This window comes from Watersipora subatra, chromosome 7, assembly GCF_963576615.1.
Source record: "Watersipora subatra chromosome 7, tzWatSuba1.1, whole genome shotgun sequence".
Lineage (NCBI taxonomy): Eukaryota > Metazoa > Bryozoa > Gymnolaemata > Cheilostomatida > Watersiporidae > Watersipora > Watersipora subatra.
This window is the reverse complement of record NC_088714.1, coordinates 58,057,115-58,076,391: the sequence shown is the minus strand read 5'-3', so window position 1 is coordinate 58,076,391 and position 19,277 is coordinate 58,057,115. Positions and strand designations below refer to the sequence as shown.

The following is a 19,277-nucleotide window of genomic DNA, read 5'->3' as shown; positions in this document are numbered from 1 at the left end:
ATATCTATATTATATATACATATAATATAGATTTATGCATACATAAATTAGAGAGTTTCTTGTTTTGAAGCTGTACACGTAAGTTTGAAGTTATAATTTTGAGGTTCAAGTCTTCAAAGCCAATCAATGGAAGGAATGAAACTGATATCAATTAATCGCGATTGATTGAACTCTAAATGCTATCACGTACCTTTGCCATCTACTCCAATACCTCCACTGAATCCTGGGAGACCGACTTTGATTTTGTCCTTCGAATGAAAGTACAAAATAATACAATCCAAACACATACTAAATGTGTCGCATGAGCAGGTGTCAGAAATGTGAACGAAAGTGACAAGATGAGACGAGTGTCTAAGCAACAGACAATCCATAAGGCGGTTAATAACTTTTCCAATCTTACTATTATAATGACTAATTACAGCTAGAGATGAGTCAGCTTGAAGCTAAGTGGCTATCATAGTATTATTACTGAGGGCAGCGACAGTCAGCGCCAGAAATGAAACAGCTGAGTGTTATTGTCGCGTGTTCTTATAGATTATCTACACCTGAAACTACAGTACATGAGGACAGTTTAAGATGGTGCAAGACTACCAAAACAGCCTTATGCACTTCCTAGGTAAAAATGAAAAATGTGTGACAGGAATTTTGTATGTTGAAAGATGCAACAAATCTTTCAACTACAGTCTGATGTACGCAAGAATTAATGCAAAGCTGTTTCCCTTAGCCTGCCCTTTATTCGTCTTTTAGTGGCATCGAATATAATTTTAAGAAATTTACATTTTCCATCAAACTAAAGCATGTTTTCATACATACAAAGAAATGTGCAAAGGGAAACATGCAAAGCTGTTTTCCTTAGCCTGCCCTTTATTCGTCTTTTTCCGGCATAGAAAATAATTTTCAGAAATTTACATTTTCCATCAAACTAAAGCATGTTTTCATACAAAGAAATTCTTTTAGGAAGTATTAAATGAGTTTCACCAAGAAAAAAATATTTTACGCTTTGTTGATTTTCCTAATCCGGCTATTTCAATATAACACAGACATGTATTTTTTCATGATTTGTATTGATCAGTGGTACACAATTAAGGGAATTAGGTTTCGTAAGAAAACCCTGCAGTCAGATCAGTAGAAACGATATGATATAACAATATTGAACACAAAAACCGATGTTAGCAAAGTTGGCAATGTTACTATTGAAAAATCGTTCCACACCAAATGAGCACAGACTTTCGAGCCAAGCATTCTGGGTGAGACCTAAATTCTGTAGGGTATATAACAAAATTCTACATGTACATAAAATACACCTACTAAGAGAGCTTGAGGCAGGAGTCCCACAATTTTTTAATATGAGAACAGCGTAACTATTCCTGATGAACTGTTTTAAAAACTTGACAGTCGTGAAAAAAAACTATAAGAATATGTCCCAATTTATCCATCAGTGTACAGTTGTCCAAACACGTATTTATGATTTATGTCATGTGAATAGTAGTTGGAGTTGTGCCCACCACCCAAACAAATGCACAGAGGGAAGAAAACTGAAATAATTCCTTTACATCGGTAGGTGACAGTATACTTTTTATAGCAAATTTAACTTTAGTCTAGATGCCCAATTAATTTTATTCAAACAAGTTTTTAAATTGTAACGCTTCATGCTTTATTCAACCTTACATACGAGCTGGATTTCACCTAGTCTTGTAATACAACGTATCATATGCAATCAGGGAGTAGTAGTACTTTTACACTACTGCTAGAGAGCTTACCTTTGATTCCTCATCGTCACTGGATGATGATGAGGATGAAGATGAAGAGGAGCTACCTCGTCTATCTGCAACAATTTAAAACACTTCGTACAAACTACTGTCTATGAAGAAAGCATTCGCAGCTCAGCAAGCAGCCAACTTCATAGCCATGAGCTAGAACGGTACCGAAAACATTGATTCTTTATTATTAAAAGTTTACTTTGTTTATTTATTTGTGAATGCATTATGCACCTTTGCCAAAAGCAACGTTCGACTACATGATTGGCAATGACTGAAACAAAATGACTATCAAGAAAATCCATGTGGTAGCTAACATCTCTTATGTAGCCAGATAACATCTCTTATGTAGCCAGATAACATCTCTTATGTAGCCAGATATGGAGAAGGAAAAAAACTTGGCCAACCTTCAAGACTTAAAGATGAACTTGCACAAAATTTCAGTAGATTTTATCAGAAAATATCGACATTTCTCCATCAGTTGCAATTATTTCCGATGTTTGAGGTGATCTGACTGCCAAAACGTTTCAAGATTAAAATCGATAAAACTTGATCGCGGTTTAAATACTGTGTAAAAATAAGTGCGAAATGATGTCACTAGTTGCCATAGTTGATATCGGCTATGCGTTAAAGTTGCAGCGTTATGCATATCTATTCTGTTGATCTCTTTGCAACTGTAGTAGTATAATCGCACTTTCGATTGATCTGAGTGAGCTAGTTCTATCGATTTCAATTTTGAAATATCCTAGCAATCAAATCACATCAAATGTCAACAACAATTGCAGATGATAGAAAAAAATCTTGATAAAATTTTGCGCAGTTCATAAGAGGCTCAACTTTAAAGTTTATTCTTTTATTCTTTAAAGATTCATCGTTGAGAGAAACCTAGACTAACAACTAGCCTCACTCTCATAGAGTTACTATCTTTAAAGATTCATCGTTGAGAGAAACCTAGACTAACAACTAGCCTCACTCTCATAGAGTTACTATCTTTGATGACATACCTTTTATTCTTTAAAGTTTCATCATTGAGAGAAACCTAGACTAACCACTAGCCTCACTCTCATAGAGTTACTATCTTTGATGACATACCTTTTTTCTTCTTTCCAAAACTTATACCAAATGGCATTTTGAGCTTTCCTTTCGATGCACCCTTCTTCGTCTTTACAGATGGAGCATCTCCTCGTGCAGTCTCTTTTGCCTGAACAAATGAGAAACATCCAAATATCTTTTAACTTATCACCTAATAACAGCTCAGATCAAAGGTTAAACTGTGCTCTAAGAGTTGTCTTCCCTTTGTTCATGCTAATCAACGATGCTGCAGTCTGGTAGCCCATAATATGGTTACAGAACTGCAGGGATCTTGCATAAAAACTGAACAGGTTGTTGTTAAAATTCAAGGCGGCTGCAGCTCAGTGTAACCTTTACATGACCCTAACGCCTCTGAAGAGGTTGTCTATCTGCCAAGGTAAAGGCTGCCAGGGGAAGGCAGCTAGTTGAGGGTGAACAAGAGTACATCAAGGTTAGCATTTATTACATAGCCTAGTAGAAAATTTAATTATTACATCATGCCATCAAATGGCTATTTCCTCAGTTATAAAACATGAGAGATACATTGTAAAAACTCCAGACCCTAAAGATATGAGGGATTACATCCTATGAGAGTTAGTAATACTAGCAAGGACATTGCTAACTAAATACTTCCAGCCCGTGTCAGCCCTTTTATGAGCAGATGATAATAGTATTAGATGCCATGTTATAAACCAGATTAGGACGATAAGTTGAGTCTGTGCATTACTAAAATTGAAAAGACAACTCCTAAACTAATTAATTATTGATCAAAATAGGTGATTATTCTTTAAAAAACCTTGAATAAACTTTTTGATCTTATCAGGAGTATTATAGGGTATGTTAGATTCCTGGTTTTTTCAAAAATAAGCAATTGATCTATACTAAAGATAGGGTGTTAGACCAGATGCTCAGGCTAGAATTCTTATGTATATTGCAAAAGCAAACAGTAGTTCACTAGTTATTCGAATCAATGTTATTAGATTTCACTTTGATGAAGTAATGAAGTGTTTGAAAGGCTACACCTACCTTCGCATCTGATGCACCGAGACGTACAACAATCTCAGTGTTGGGCGATGCGGCCGAATGCACCGGTGATGTACTACCTCCTCCTTCTACAAGAGAACGTAATTTCGAAATTACGAAACTTGAACAGCGCTTTAGCCTTATAAAAATAGAGCTACCCCAGCTTGATTGCCTTTGTTTATAATAAAACAAAATCGATGTGGAAAGTAAAGAACACAGCCTTCTTGTCCATGCAGCTCAGACTGAATAAGTCTAGACGCACATGCCTTCTCACATTCTCAGCACACTAATGAGAATATCATTATACTAAGTGAGGCAACAAGCGCTAGAACTCTGCACAAATTAATAGGTTGTTGCACCGTTCCATAGCTAAATGTTAGTTCCTTGCAGATAGTAGCTCTATGGAAACATAGAGCGACCTTTCCGAATAATTATACTTTATGGAATGTGTAACTTCATGAAATTTGATATGAACATTTTATGACATGTAATAATCATGAATGGAAGAACTTTCTTACATGTATAAGCAGTATGACAGCTAAGACCTTGGGCCAGTGTTCCATGACACCTTGAGGCAAGTGTTAGCTTGAGATCGGTAGCAAGATTAAGATGGCACCCGGGCAACTAGTTCTCTATTATATTGTGTATTATGTATTGCTCTGCAACAAGTGATAGCTGCGGCTCCACGGCATGCAATGACAAGTGTTCTATGGAATGTGATAACTACTGCTCTGCAGCAAGTAATGGCTGAGGCTCCATGGCATGCGAATACAAGTGTTCTATAGAATGTAATAACTTCTGCTCCACGGCAAGTGATAGCTGGTGCTCCAAGGCATGCAATGACAAGTGCTCTATGGAATGTGATAACTACTGATCTGCAGCAAGTGATAGCAGGTGCTTTATGCTATACAATTGCTTGTGCCCCACGGAATGTGATACCTAGAGTGCTACAATTTGTAGCGCAACTGTTTCTCCATGATATGCGACAGATATAATTGCTCTCTGGTATGCAATAGCTGCTGATTTCTAGTCTGTAGTATTATACAAACTATAGGCAGCGTCTTGACTCAATTGCTCTTAGATGAACAGCTGGCTGACGTAGCGATAGATAACATGTGAAACATTGATAGCCAAGTTAGCGGTTTCTATCCAACAAACAATCGAACTTGGATAGCTAACAGAATAATTGACGAAAAAAATTTCCTACGGTTCTCGCCAATATCGCTCTGCATACTAAAATTCTCTTCAAGTAGCAATCGCTCGCTCAAACAGTTTACTTGTCAACGATTTTCACACACTTTTACAAATACCTGCATTACTTGCGTGAATCAATGCGCATGCTGTTCAGAGAGAGAAATTTGCTACTTAGAGTAACTGTTACCTTGGTAGAACATACTCGAAAAGAATCTGTTTGAAACCAACTAACTTATGTGCGTAACCGATCCTCGAAGATGGAGTATGACGTCTGCTTAGTTTATTGCAAGCAGACGTTGTGGGTGCTTTTAAGAGGGTTGCTGCACAAACAATTGCACTCATCTTGGCTGAATCCAGCAGCAAGGAAACCTTGATGACTGGAGACATGGCAGCTACAGAGAGCAATTTAAGGTTGAATATCATTCCTTCACCACCAGGAGCTTTTTTTGGGAATTGAACCCCCAGGTCTGACGCTGGTCTGACGCTGATCTGACGCTGGTCTGACTAGGTCTGACTAGGTCTGACGCTCTAGACCACTAGGCCAACGCTGCTCTCTAGCTTATATTCTCTGAATGAAAGCATAAAGTTCTTTATGAGCTCAAAAGTGACAGCTACTAACACAGGTTACAGATATTCAGCATGATTACCGCGCCAAAGCACACCAACATAAGCAGGCCGACGGGTAGCCCACAGTTAAGGCAAACCAGCATTTAATAGCTTGCGTAACAATCGCTGGGTAGTAGTAGTAGGTATAGGTATCTAATGCAGGTACTTATGTAGGTCAGTGCTGAGACTGTGGCATGCCGGAGTGAATAGTAGAACAATGATTGATAGCCAAAGATCATTTGACAGACACTGCAAGGTATTTAGGTTACTGAACCCGCCAAATCGCATTAACTTAATAAAAACATGCAAATCAGTGAAATACTATAATAGAGAAGAGAAATAATATTTTATCTAGTTGAGCCTCTCAACCGGCACTAGTTCTTGTGGTAAGGCGGCCATCATGGACCTACACTTCTCAAGTAGCTGTCACGGCTAGTCAAAGACCTTTTTCAGGCCTTCGACAAAGCTTTATCGAATGAGTTTTTTCAAAATAAGTGTAGATCTTTGTTAGGTGTACGAAATTCTTTTTGGTATAAAATGATTGTTGATTGGCTGACTTAGGCGTTGGTTGTTAGCACTTTCAATCCTGCATGGCTAAGCGTGGACAAATAACATGGTATCGTCAGAATTGAACAAAACAGCGAAGCTAGTCATTTTCCCCAGAGCTTCTAGTACAGAGGCAGATCAGCTGTCAACCACATACGTGCTACCATTGTACAGTTGAAAATCTGCTCTTTGCAATGAGCTCTCCAAATAAATATGTTATATTTCAAACTATTTGCCATGCCACATACTTAACTTTGTTGAAAATACACCTTGAACAACTATTCCACTTCAATAATTTGGTGGATGCTACAAAAATGAAATATCTACCTCACACCTGCTCATCTAACGATAGATTCAAAAATTCTTTTTATCTTATGTAAGCAATACTTGACCAAATATTCGCCTCTAAACTCACAAAAAAATGTTGCAAATTTCAATAAATTAGCAAGCAGAACGTAGGTCAGAAAATCTATAAAAATAGAACAAAGGTTTCACTTTTCGTCTCTGAAATAAACCATTTTAAAAACAGACAGTCGGTTATTTAAATATGAACTTGCATGAAATTTTGGTATATTTTAAAAAGGTAAATGGTAAATTTTATCAAAATCTATTGGCATTTTTTTATTATTTGCGAGTGCTTTTAATGTTTGAGGTGATCTGATATCCAGGATGTTTCAAGATTAAAATCGACAAAAATTGATCTCGGTTAAAATGCTCAGATCAAGTAAAAGTGCGACTATGACGTCTATAGTTGCCAAGAGACCAACAGAATAGAGACTCGTAAGGCTTCAACTTGAATACAAAGCTGATATCAACTATCGCAATGATAGACACTAGTGACGTCATTTGGCGTATTTGATGTCATTCGATGTATTTTTCTTGTAAGCATTTTGACCGATCAAGTTTTATCGATTTTGACCTTGAGACAAATACCGATACTTTCTGATAAAATCTACTTAAATTTTGTGTTAGTTCATTTCTAATATTACTCTCCTGAGGCTCGCTTGCCTTCACACAGCTATGATGCCAGTGATTGGCCAAGCTTCTATAAATGGGCAAGGTCTTATAAAAATGAATGTTCGCAACAGAAAATAGAAGTTGATAACATGTAGTTCTCATATTGATGGAGATAACCCAGAAGCAATTGTGTACATTTTGGAAAGGTTTTGTACCACTTGCAAAATTTGGACAGCGTTCACCTCTTGCGAGCACCGCTGGCAGTGACCTGCAGTACATGGAGCTAGGTTCCCATTTCATCGAAACTAAGTTTGCACGAGTGCATGAACGCTACTAGTCATCAGTCATGCTTTTACTAACGTTGGCATCTTGAAAATTTACCGATGAAGTAAAATGCAGAGTCATCAAGTCTTTTACGCTGAACTGATTGGCTTGGAGTTTTTGGCAATTACTGCGTACACTACTCCACTGTAATCTCATGCTTATAAATATTTTTATGCATTGGCAATAAAGAAAAATAGGCGCAGCTAATCAGAGCTATGTTCTGGCAATTGCTAAGCAATTTCAGTCATTTTATAACTTCCAATCATTTTCAATAGACAATCCTTGACACGACCTTTTACTTCCATAAGATTCTAAAGATCACTTGCTGTAAGCGTACCGTTGCAGCGATTACAAAACAAATCCTGCATGTAACACAGCAATAGCTTCTTTGAAATAAGAAGTTTCTAATAGAGGCTTAACTTTTCATCAGCTATTTCGGCAGAAACATCGCTTTGCTAAGCAAAGCAACATATACATGTATGTCCAACACTTGATCCAGAATCTTGTATTTCAATGCCTATGTCCAGTAGGCTTTGAAATGTGTATGCAAAGTGGCATACAATGAGATCGAAGAGATCATGGGGTATGATGTCTGCTCAGCAGAGGCTGTGGTGTTTGTAAAAGGATTGTTACACGAACAGAGGCTCTGTTATTTTCACTGGACATGCCTGAGTCCAGTGACAAGGGAACCCGGTGGCTAGAGACAATTTAAGGTTGCATGTCATTCCTCTCACCACAAGCAGCCTTTTTTGAGAATTGAACCACAACCCTTTGTTTGCAGATCAAACGCTCTAGACACTAGTCCACGCTGCTCTACTTACATGGAGTGTGACATGAATACTAGCCAAGTCAGTAAGGCGCAGACCCTTCCACTTAGAATCCAAACTATTATTGTTATTTCTGTGATAGATTAGATGACACGGCGAAGACTAAACCATAACCATGGCAACCAAGAGAGTGGGTATGTAAATATGAGCCAAACATTATAGCGGTTGAGGTTTGGCATGCGGAGTAAAGCTGGGAACAACATGTCACATAAATAGAAATGGTCGTATAACTCATTGTGATCTCTCTTCACACATCTTCCAGAGTTTAGGTCAATACAATGATAAATTACTGTAGAGATTTGGCGGCTTTTAAAAGTGGCAGACAAAACGGGCAGACTATCCGGTTATCGGTATTGAGACCACTGTCCATGACGCAAAATAGATCGATACGTTAGAAAATAAGTAAAAATATATCCGTGAGCTGACATTATACCAGCCAACATCGGTAGGACACAATTGTTGCAACGCAAGTTGAATGATCGATTCCGGGAAAAATATATTGCTAATAAAAGAACGTTTCGCTCGGCTAAATGAGAGCTTATTCTCCAAGTCGAATAGCGTGCACACGTTCTCTTAAGGCAAAACCAACAAGTAAACTGAAGCAATAAGTTTAGCATTTATGGAATAAATTAATTAAATTTTATTTTATAAATGTTAAATTTATGTCACTCAGTAAAAAAATTCAGCATTAAATCAATAAGCATTAAACATTACACAATTAATTTGTCCATGAAAATATTTTTGACATTTGTGAGCCTCGCATGAAAACGCTGAGTGCATGTTCATAGCCAGAAATTTGAAGCTCTTTCCGTTGTATTTAGCAATCATGTGTTCAGCCCTCCTGCACGGTCTTTCAAGCGATAAACCATATTTTGGTCACAAACAGACCACCAGGTTTAAGTGACCACCAGGTTTAAGTCACATTGATAAGCCCTTCAAGACAGCGGGTAGACAAATCTAACTATAGATAGAGCTCATATTTTCCTGATATGAAGGAAGGCCCTCAGATTACTGGCTCCAGCCTCAGTTATGAACCTTCGTCATTAACAACGAAAATAGTATTTTGCGTAAAACCTTTTTCGAATGCTTACACATTAGGTATTAACTAAGTTGAACTTCTATGACTATAAACGACCATAAATTATAACGTGAAACTTGCAAATCTGTTTACTATGTATCTAGAAGATTCTAGCTCTACTACTATAAGACACCCGGGCAGCGCCACGACGAACTGTTCAATTGGCTACCATCCTTACTCTGTACTGCCCAATTAGGTTAGAGCTAATAAAATCTGCTTACCTGCGTGTGTGTCTACAGGACTGTGTAACTTTACATGAAAAATGTCCTTCTTGTCTTCGTCTACGCTAGCTTTACCTGCAGTATAAATGATACTTATATACCTCTATGAGTAGATGCAACCTAGAAAGGGGCAATTACTCTAATAAAAAGATCTCTCTTGCTGGAACAAATTAACTTTAACTGCCACAAAATCTTTTGAATCAGCAAAACTGTGATAAGCTAAAACAGCTTGCATGGCAGAGGGCGTGCTGGCAGGTGGCCAAGATGAAATGCCAGAGTAGCGGTATTGTTGAAAAAGATTTGACAGTGGTGGATAGAAGTAGAATGAAGAGATGAGGGAATGAATAAATGCAGATATTCTAGTCGAGGTTGTTGACTCATTGAACTAATTTTCAAACACCTGCAAAGACTTGGATTTCTTGCTATAGTAGCGAAGTGACAAATGCCTTTCAATGCGGCTACTACGGCATAATCAAAAGGACAATATATTACGTATGGCATTTTACTTATAAACTAAAAAAAACTTATAATCTTCCATAATAAAAATGGCTGTCATGTTACTGCAACCTATGCCCTATTTTGTTTGGAACTGGCAGCACACAATCCGAGTGCATACAAATATTGTCACAATATTATGTCAACAGTGATAACTTTTTATGATGGAAAGGTGCAGCATCGCTATGACCATAGCAACGCACCAGAACATTTATGTTATGGTGACATTCCCATATCCGCCGAGGATATGTTGGTATGAGAATTTATAGCCACAACTATATCGCTATATGAAAAACAATAGAAAAAAGCTAAACATTTGAATAATTCACAAAGCAATAGACAATCACATCATTTGTAAATCATAACATTTTTTAAAAACCAAGTAAGTTTTTCTAAAGGGTAACAAATCATATATTCCGGATATCATTGGACTACATGAACAATGCTAATAGCCTATGAATGTACTAGGATATGGCCTGTAGTGAGGCTGCAACAGATGTCCCCTAATTGCTCTACTAGTTAGCGCAGCTAGTATATGGTCGGCTCTAGTTGAGGCCTGGCAGGGGGTGTATGAGATGAAAGATTCTTAGCAGAGATAATAGTTAGCTTGCTTATGTTAGACACAGGCCTGTACAACCTAGAGAAACTAGTAGTGCCAACTGCTGTACCACAAAGTGAAAAAGGGAGCAGATGTAAACCCTGTGAATTCTGTCAGTAGTGGAGAGACACAACTTGTCATTATCTATATCCGCTACTGTGTTTAAAATTAGGGGTTACTGGCCACAGGTATTTCCATATGGATGCCATGTGAAGTGGACCAGTTGATTACAATCATTCTCTTATATAATTGCAGAGCTTCAAGGAGCAGGCGCCATGGTGGATAGAGCTATTCGGTGTTGCCATAGCTATTTTATAAAAATATGGAGTTGTCAGCTCTATCAGAGACTAGGTTGCGCAAGGGCAGCGCTGGTATTTCACCACATGATACATTGCTGTCTACTAAAGCCTGAGTTTGATAATGATATAGCCTTATTCCTAGCAACCAGTGGTGTTGGACATCAAAGTTATCAAGTAAACCAAGTGTTGACCACTAGGTTATGTGATTAAAAATTTCATTCAAATAAGTTTTGTTTGCATGAAACCTACCAATTCTGTTACATTTTATTCGCACAAATAAAAAATCTAGATACTCCGGTCGCATAACAAAACGATGCATCACAAAAAAACGATTGTTAACTCATTATTGGCTAAACAATGGTTTTCAATTTAGTAGTATCACCATGGTGACCAAGTTACATGTCTACATATTGTCAATAGAAATATTCATGTCATCACATCTAAAGAATTGGTGCATCGCTAAATTGTAATGATTTTATAGCATATATCGGAGGAAATTATCTCTGCATCAACAGTAACTACATGAAAATGGATTTATCAAATCACGGCTTCAGTCAACAAAAATACCCCAGTATGTTGCGTGGAAGTACTATATGAACAGTGCATAAGATAGTTGCACGAAGTATATGCTGTGCTTCCATAAAAAGATGTTCGCCTATGGTTTTCATCCAATCAGAGTTTTGCTTTTAATACAGTTAATAACTCTATGGAGCTTTTATTACCCAGATGTTTTAAAAGTTGAATTGTTTGTGCGACAGAAGAATATTTATTCACCACGTTTGTAACCACATTGTCTCTGAATGTTCTGCGAGTGTCACTTTAAGATTCCACTAAGCGATACTGTTGAATATCAACTAACGCCTACAATCTATAAGTATATAGCCCGGTTTATTTACGACCAAAATTATTATCGTAGAAAATGTTATTAATTTGAACCACTAAAATCACCAGGAAACTGCTTATATATTCAGGTGGAAAAAGCACAGCTAGTAGTTCAATTCGAACGAATTTTTCGCAGAACACTCGGTATTTTCAGTAATTTTCATAACGGGATGGCTGCAATCGTTGATAAACATCAGTTCATAGAGTACTTTAACTGACTATTAAGATATTGGCTAAGATAAAATGTTTATGTCTAACTACAAGAGATGAAGTAACAAGTGGTATGTTTCTAGTTAAAGATGGATTGAGAAAGCAATTCTTAATTCCGTTCATCGCATCTTATCAACTTTCATCTCTCAGTTATTTTTCGACTTGTCCAGTTAATATTGTAACAATCATTTGGTACGAGAATTCGGATGAACAAGTTTCAAATTTCCCTAGTAACCCACGGAAGACCTTGCTCACAGAGACTGAGCAGAGTAGATCTAGACATTTGATTGGCTGATAGTATCACCGCATTTACTGTAGAGGCAGAAACTAGTGCATCAAGCCTAGTCAAAGAGACAGCATAAAAATAGAGAGCGATTTATGATGCCTATCTTCTGTGAAGGAATGCAAACATACGAAAGATGAATGGATGAGAAGAATGTCAATGTTACAATGGGAACACATAGATTAGAAATGCTCATTCACCTAAAAAGAGGACATCATATCTTAAATATCTACTGAGTTCTTCAAAATGGAAATCACTGCAACAGCAATAGTCATGAATGCTGCACCGATTTGAAATCTCTAAAACACCTATTGATGCGACAGTTTTGGAGAATGGAGTTGGATGGAGAATCCTACCAATAAACATAAATGACCAATCACATCGTCCAGAGCATTTCTGAGCGTCCTATTTCTATTCAGAAGTAACGCCTCACTGAACAGGCGCGCAGTTGTGTAGACGAACCTACCGGTCAGAGGTTTGGAGCAGGAAAGAGTTTGAAATGTCATGCAAACAATGCTACTTATATAAACATTTGTCTAACACACCAAAGCACTACACATTACAGTAAATTTTATACCATCTACAAGATATATTTTTCGGAAACATTAAAGATTTGTGCTGCCATCTTAATCTCTTTCAATATTGATGGATTTGGGTCAGCAGCTGTGATGGACACAGTTGGTAGTAAATTCCAAAGCTCGTTTAACTGATATTCATAAACAAATGACCTTGGCATAGACGGCCTGACCTGACAGGTTAAAATTAAAATGTCAAGTACACCCAATCTTGAAATATGTTTACGGTGCAACCTCATGTAACACTTTGCAACAGCATGGCTGGCTTGACAATGTTGCGATTTTGTAGGTATTTCCAGAATTTCTTGGTGAACAAAACTAAACTTCGCATAAATGCGGAAAACATCTCAAAGTAATTTAGAATTTCAATTAACAGAACTGGATTGACAATGTCTAGTTTACCTTGCGGAGAAGCAAAGAAAATCCAACAGAGATGTTGCAGAGGTGTTTACAAGACTCTACTCTAGTCACGGCAGTATAGTACCAATGCAGTGACCGAGTTAGCCTATACATGCCTCACTGCACCTGGATGAGCGACCTCCTCTCACCTTATAGGCTCTTTCAATCGCCTGCCAACCAGTCAGAGTCTAGCGGTCTTCTGTTACCATGGCGAAACAAAAGCAACTCTAGTTCACTGCCTCCGCTCGCTTACAGTAAACAGCCCGCTTACAGAAAGTGAACTCGAGAGTGTATTTAATTTATAGTCACATATATCTATACCTTAAACTGGTTAAAAGGTCAAATTTAATGGCTAGTCATTTGGTTTTAATTCAGTTGTGAAAGGCTTAAAGTGCACCTTTGCTTTACAAGTTGTAGGAGAGGAATTATAGAGCTAAAACCCATTACATTAACCCTACTAGCTCTCCCGACCTTCTGTCAAAGCTCTGCTAATATAGTAGAAAGGAGATTTGCTCACTGTTCAGTGAGAAGTTTTAGACTCATGCCGATAACATCTTGGTAAAAGAAATCACTAAAATCGTTACATTTTATAAAATGACAATTTAAGAATTTTTTTAGGTTAGTTCTGTTGATCATTTCCTGTTTTGAGACAAGAGATTTATTGGTTCGTTCATTTGAAATCTGTAGCCTATTAGTAAATACCACTTTGGTGTTGTGTCTGTCTGTTAATCTGCTCTATGTGTTTCCAGATTCTTTACCCGATTTCATCTAAACTTCACACGCACATGCTCCGTGCCTTCCGCCAGGTCACCAGAAATATTTGGTTTCAAAACTTCACCTGGTTCCTGCGAACCAGCCTCCCAAACACCCATCTGCCGCTTATCTGACTGAGAATGAAAGGAATCCTGGCAACAGCTTAATGCCAGTAGTTACTAAAAAAGTGGAAAACTGACTTAATCGCTGCTCATAAAGATGCATTCAGCTTAAGAATGGTAAACATTCGTTTACCACTTGCCAACAAGCAAATAGCACAGTTAATTGTATGCATGCCGATCTAGATCAAATCTTCCTAAATCAAATTCGTGTAAAACCCGCAAGTGCAGAGAAACGCTCTCGCCGGCATTCCCTAGCAGGTAACATAACCAAATCGACCTTGCCGGTGTCAATCTCTCATCATTCGTAACGATACCGCAGTTCCATGTCACAGACAACAAGCCGGTCCGCTAAAGGCAGGGCAGAAATGAATTTGCATAAACTAATTTGCTAGTAGCTAAGATTATATTGGGACCCCATCAATCAGCCATTTACCTGTTGCAAAAAGCGCTAACCTAGTACATATTCTTCAAATGAAGTCAGTCCGAGTACAGAGAGACATCGCTGGAGCCATCGAGATGGTAAACTGAAAGTTGAGAACGAATTCTAAGTGACGCTATGCGCTTCGAATCAAAAGTGTGTGCAGAGTATGGGTGGAAAAGCAAGGTGTGGCACTCCTCAGACTATAGCAATCTTTGCATGTTGGTTTGTTCGTCTGTCTGAATGGTGTGAAAAAATGGAGAAAAAAGAATGATCGTACGAGATTCGAGCTCGAGACACTCGACTAAGTAGCCCAACACTCCTACAGATGTGCTAATCCTCCGCCTTCCAGTACATCGGAATTGCTGTGCATTCATTTATCGGTACACCAAACAATCTCTCACGGCACGCCAGACTGCCATGGTGCTAGTGATCATAATAATGTGTACTGGTTGTCACTTGTAGCCAAAGACCAGCAGCGAACTGCGATTGTTTTGCTTGTCTCCTCGTGTGACAATATCGTCCACGAGTATTGCAGCTGCTGACAATTCATTTTTCAATGAAATTGAATACGCCAATATCATCTACGCTATTCATGTATTAAGTTCTATTAAGTAAGTCAATCGCTTTATGAATGAATGGCACTTGTACAAGTCCAGATAACTCCATCTTGATGTCTAGAGACTGCAACTCAGATTCCAGAACTCCAAAATTCCAGAAATCACAACGCAGACCTGAGGGTTACCTGATGATAAAAGTAATTGGAAAAGCATCAACTTTGGCTACAAACTTCAATGAGGAAAATGTGTGTTTTGGCACAAACGGAAAATAGGCAATGGCTATGAAATAAGATAAATCACTGGCAACGAACTAAAAACATGCTAAGGCGCTTCAACATTGTGATCAAACTAAGGATAGAACCTTCGATACATTTGTCAATTTGTATCGAAAAACTGGGCCCAGGTTTTTCGATACAGCATTAAGTTAAGAAGTTCAGCAAATTCAGAACTCCGCCGCAACAGCATCAAGATCACAATCAGCCCTGTGAGGAGTAATGACATGTATTCTGAAACTAAAATCTGTGAGAAGATCTCGTGACGCCTACGCATTTGTCACCTGACTTATGATTTGCTACCTCACTTGCCTCCTCTATTCAATGAACCCACAAAGTTGAGTTGAGGAATGTGGCTGGTCTGAGTGGGAGGTGTGATGTTACTGATAGGGAAGCATAAGAACTGGTTGACAATGGAATAATGAATGTTAACACCTAAGAATTATAGTGGACATGATACACAGCGTGGGAGATAAATCCGAATTTAATTTTAAAAACATTTGTCTAACAGCAAAAAACAATTCGCAGACTAAGATATGCAAATGAGTTAGCAGTTACCAAAGAGAAATTCAACTTTTAAGCAAATCATTCAAGATGGCGGTAAACTACTTATTAGTTTTAATGTTTGCTAAACCAAAGGTGGGCGGGCAGTGTTGATTGCTTTGCGAAAGCCTGCTAGGTAGTGAGTTAAGCTCATTAACATGCCAGCAAGTTAGTCTTACCTCCTCCAGCTCCTTTCCCGGGTGGCAGTGTGCTCATTTTAGAGTCTTTGCTGTGTCTTTTACCAAAGCCTGGAAGAGACAGCCCCTTTCGCTTACGTCTCTTCTCGATACCCACATCTGTGTCATCACGCAGCTGCGGCGATGTTACCGTTATAGCAGCCATACCATCGACAGAACCTCCTGTCAGGCTTGTAGACATGCCCGGTAAATTAGCACCGGCTGAAGCCGAGAAGCTCGCATCTGTCGAAGTGTCCATTGATGGCGATGACATGGATGATTGTGCAGCGGCTGGTGAAATTTCTTCCTCCACTTTGGGAGCTGCAGCGGGAACTGAGCTCGTAGACTTGGCTCTAACCTTAATTTGGCTGGGATGGAGAGGTACGAGCTCGAGTTGGCCTTCTGAGTTTAGAGAAAAAGTATGGGAAGAGAGATCTACCCTTCCAGAGTGAGGCATTTCACTCTCACTTGACCTGCAAACATAATTGTTGACAAATGTGAATCTTTAGTTCTCCATAAGCTATTCACTTCTGCCAGTTTTTGCGGTGGCATTTCGACATGTCATCTCGTTAGTGCATGGTAACATGATTAATTAACCTGAAAAATGTATTAAACAAGAGAAATACTAGAAAACAAAATGAGTCAGAGAAACAAGTTGGTATTTTAATGTAGCAAAAGATTATAAAATCAAAATGAAAAAATGAGTCAGAAAAACTTCCGTCTGCAGGCAATCAAGCGATACAAATCCAGCTGCTTGAGATCTTTATGAATGAAATGTTAACTTGCGGAACTAAACCCAGGCTGTTTAACACCCAATACACTTCATCCAGGCAGAGTGAGTAAATGTTTTGAGGTACATTACCTAATAGTGACAAGCAAAAGGGTACAAAATGACATACAAGTGTCAAGGAGAGCTAATTACTGACTTAAATTAGCGTCTCATCGAGTTCAACAGCTGATAATAAAGTTCCCTCTCAGGGGCGGCTACAAATACCGATGTCTCATGCAAGTGATGCTCAGATCATTGTTAAAAATACCGCCTTGAGTGGCTACACTGTTCATCGACACGAACCTTTTCTCAATATGACAAACCTTCACTACTGCTACATGCTACAGATGTTTGCGCTTCGAAGTTGTGGTTTTGATCGTGGGAACGAAGAAGGCCTAATTACATGATACGCAGGAGTAGTCGCAGGAGTAGTCGCACAGCTCCCAATTGTTCGTAGCTGATGAGTTCACATGCTACAAAGAAATTGTCGCTACACTCCGCGTTTTCTATATTAGCCTGTTGGGCTTTCAGCTACAGCCGGGCGCCTTATTTCATATTGCGGCTGACACTTTAAAAATGCGTCTATGGTCAAATGTCAATGTCGAAATGTGTGGAAAATTTTTCTTTCAAATTCGAAAGTTGATATTTTTTATTTTGTAGATGAAAATTTTAAAACACATTTTGAAAACAGACCCTGCGTAGGGATGCTGTAATCACGTCACCAATGAAAACGATGAAAATCCAACCTACGATCGCAAAGATTCATGCAATAATACAAATATTGATGTTTGCATCATACGCAGTACGTCGTTGTTTATACAATGTTTTTAAAAACACCCCCCTTGAATCAGAGGTTTGAATCGCTTCGAATACATGACGTTTAAAACCATTTACACGCTTCGAAGCTAAAAAATATGACAGAAATTCGTAGCATGTAACACTAGTACTCGTCGATGTTTGCTACACATTGCTTAATCGAAAATCTGTATTTCTCAACAATACATGATCTGATTGCATATAAGTCAACAGGTCGTATTAAGTGAGCCATTATTAAATTTGAGAGAATCACTATGTTTTCATTTTGCGGATGATGTCGATTCGGAATTGTGCACACACGTTGAGTTACCGTTATCAATTATCAAACAAATTGATCATAATCGGAGTGTTGTACAGGGTTGAAATGAAAATCTATAATGGTTTTAATGTATAATGTTAATGAAAATACAATTCAAATACCCCAATTTTATCGATTAGAATGGTGATAATGCCGAACTCGTAGACCAAAATGATATGGGAGTTGAAGGGCCAGTTCAAGAGCTTGCTGAGCCTTGCATTCGATGTTATTAGAACCTTGGGTTCTAATAACATCGAACAATTTTGTACAATGCAATACAGGTGCTTAGAAAGCCAGCAATGTGTGAATGATGCGGATGTGGAGTTGTGTGCACATCGAGTTACCGTGTGATAAATCTTTCAATGAACATTCATATTTGGCTGATTAATGAGGGCGCTCTGTTCAAAAAGAAGGAATTCTATGCTAGAGGCCACAATGACACATTCCTATGTTACCTGCATCGACAAGCGACACACTGCCGAAATAGGAACGATTACAGTATGTAAAATGTTTAAAATGGAATAGCTTGTGGGCATTTTCTTGCACAACTTTCGCAAGCATGAAACGTCCGATGAAAATTTGTGAGCAACAAAACTAGCTTGACTTGCGGATTTTATCGTTTTCATCTTGTGAATTCACCACATCACGGAAACATAGTGATTTAGTAGAATTTCTAGTCATTTAATTAACTAGTAACACAGCTCTGATAACCAGCAGCAGAAATACCAACTTACTGATCTAAGCGATGGAACCATCGCATACACATGCCATACACGCCTTCCCCTTGTAAACTATCAATTTTTTACTATTAACAATGCATAGAAATAGTACGTTAATTTCAGGTGGCTGACATTTCTATAACATTCTTAAGCACCTAATAGGCAGATATAAACTGGAGCCAGTTGCCGCATTCCATGCGTAACACAGCCCTGGTCATTCCCAAAAATGCTGATGGCAAGATCTGCTGGTAATTGCAAACTCATGACATCGTGCTGCCAAGCCTCGTTGAAAGATTAATACCTCGAAAGTACATCAGTGGAGCTGAATGTAAGGAACACTGCAGGAGTTGGTTTGGTCTACGAGCATACGAATATGACATCTCAATAGGTGTGATAAACGGGCCGGTACTTTGTTAATTGGCTGGGAGCCAAGTCATTTGTAGATCTATTACTCGTTAACAAATATGTAGATGTTAATACCAAGCT

The 19,277-nt window shown here is 38.3% G+C and overlaps 1 protein-coding gene across 1 annotated transcript in view; it reads right to left on the bottom strand.

Annotated features, from left to right (window-relative positions):
- The window catches only part of LOC137400922 (neuroblast differentiation-associated protein AHNAK-like), a 42,797-nt gene that overhangs the window by 5,902 nt on the left and 17,618 nt on the right, over positions 1-19,277 (bottom strand). The window contains exons 3-8 of the mRNA XM_068087263.1: positions 16,193-16,662; positions 9,605-9,679; positions 3,855-3,940; positions 2,850-2,958; positions 1,761-1,825; positions 191-248 (exon numbers count right to left, since the gene is read on the bottom strand). Of these exons, the coding sequence (XP_067943364.1) occupies positions 191-248; positions 1,761-1,825; positions 2,850-2,958; positions 3,855-3,940; positions 9,605-9,679; positions 16,193-16,662 (863 nt within the window). The remainder of the gene's footprint in view (positions 1-190; positions 249-1,760; positions 1,826-2,849; positions 2,959-3,854; positions 3,941-9,604; positions 9,680-16,192; positions 16,663-19,277) is intronic.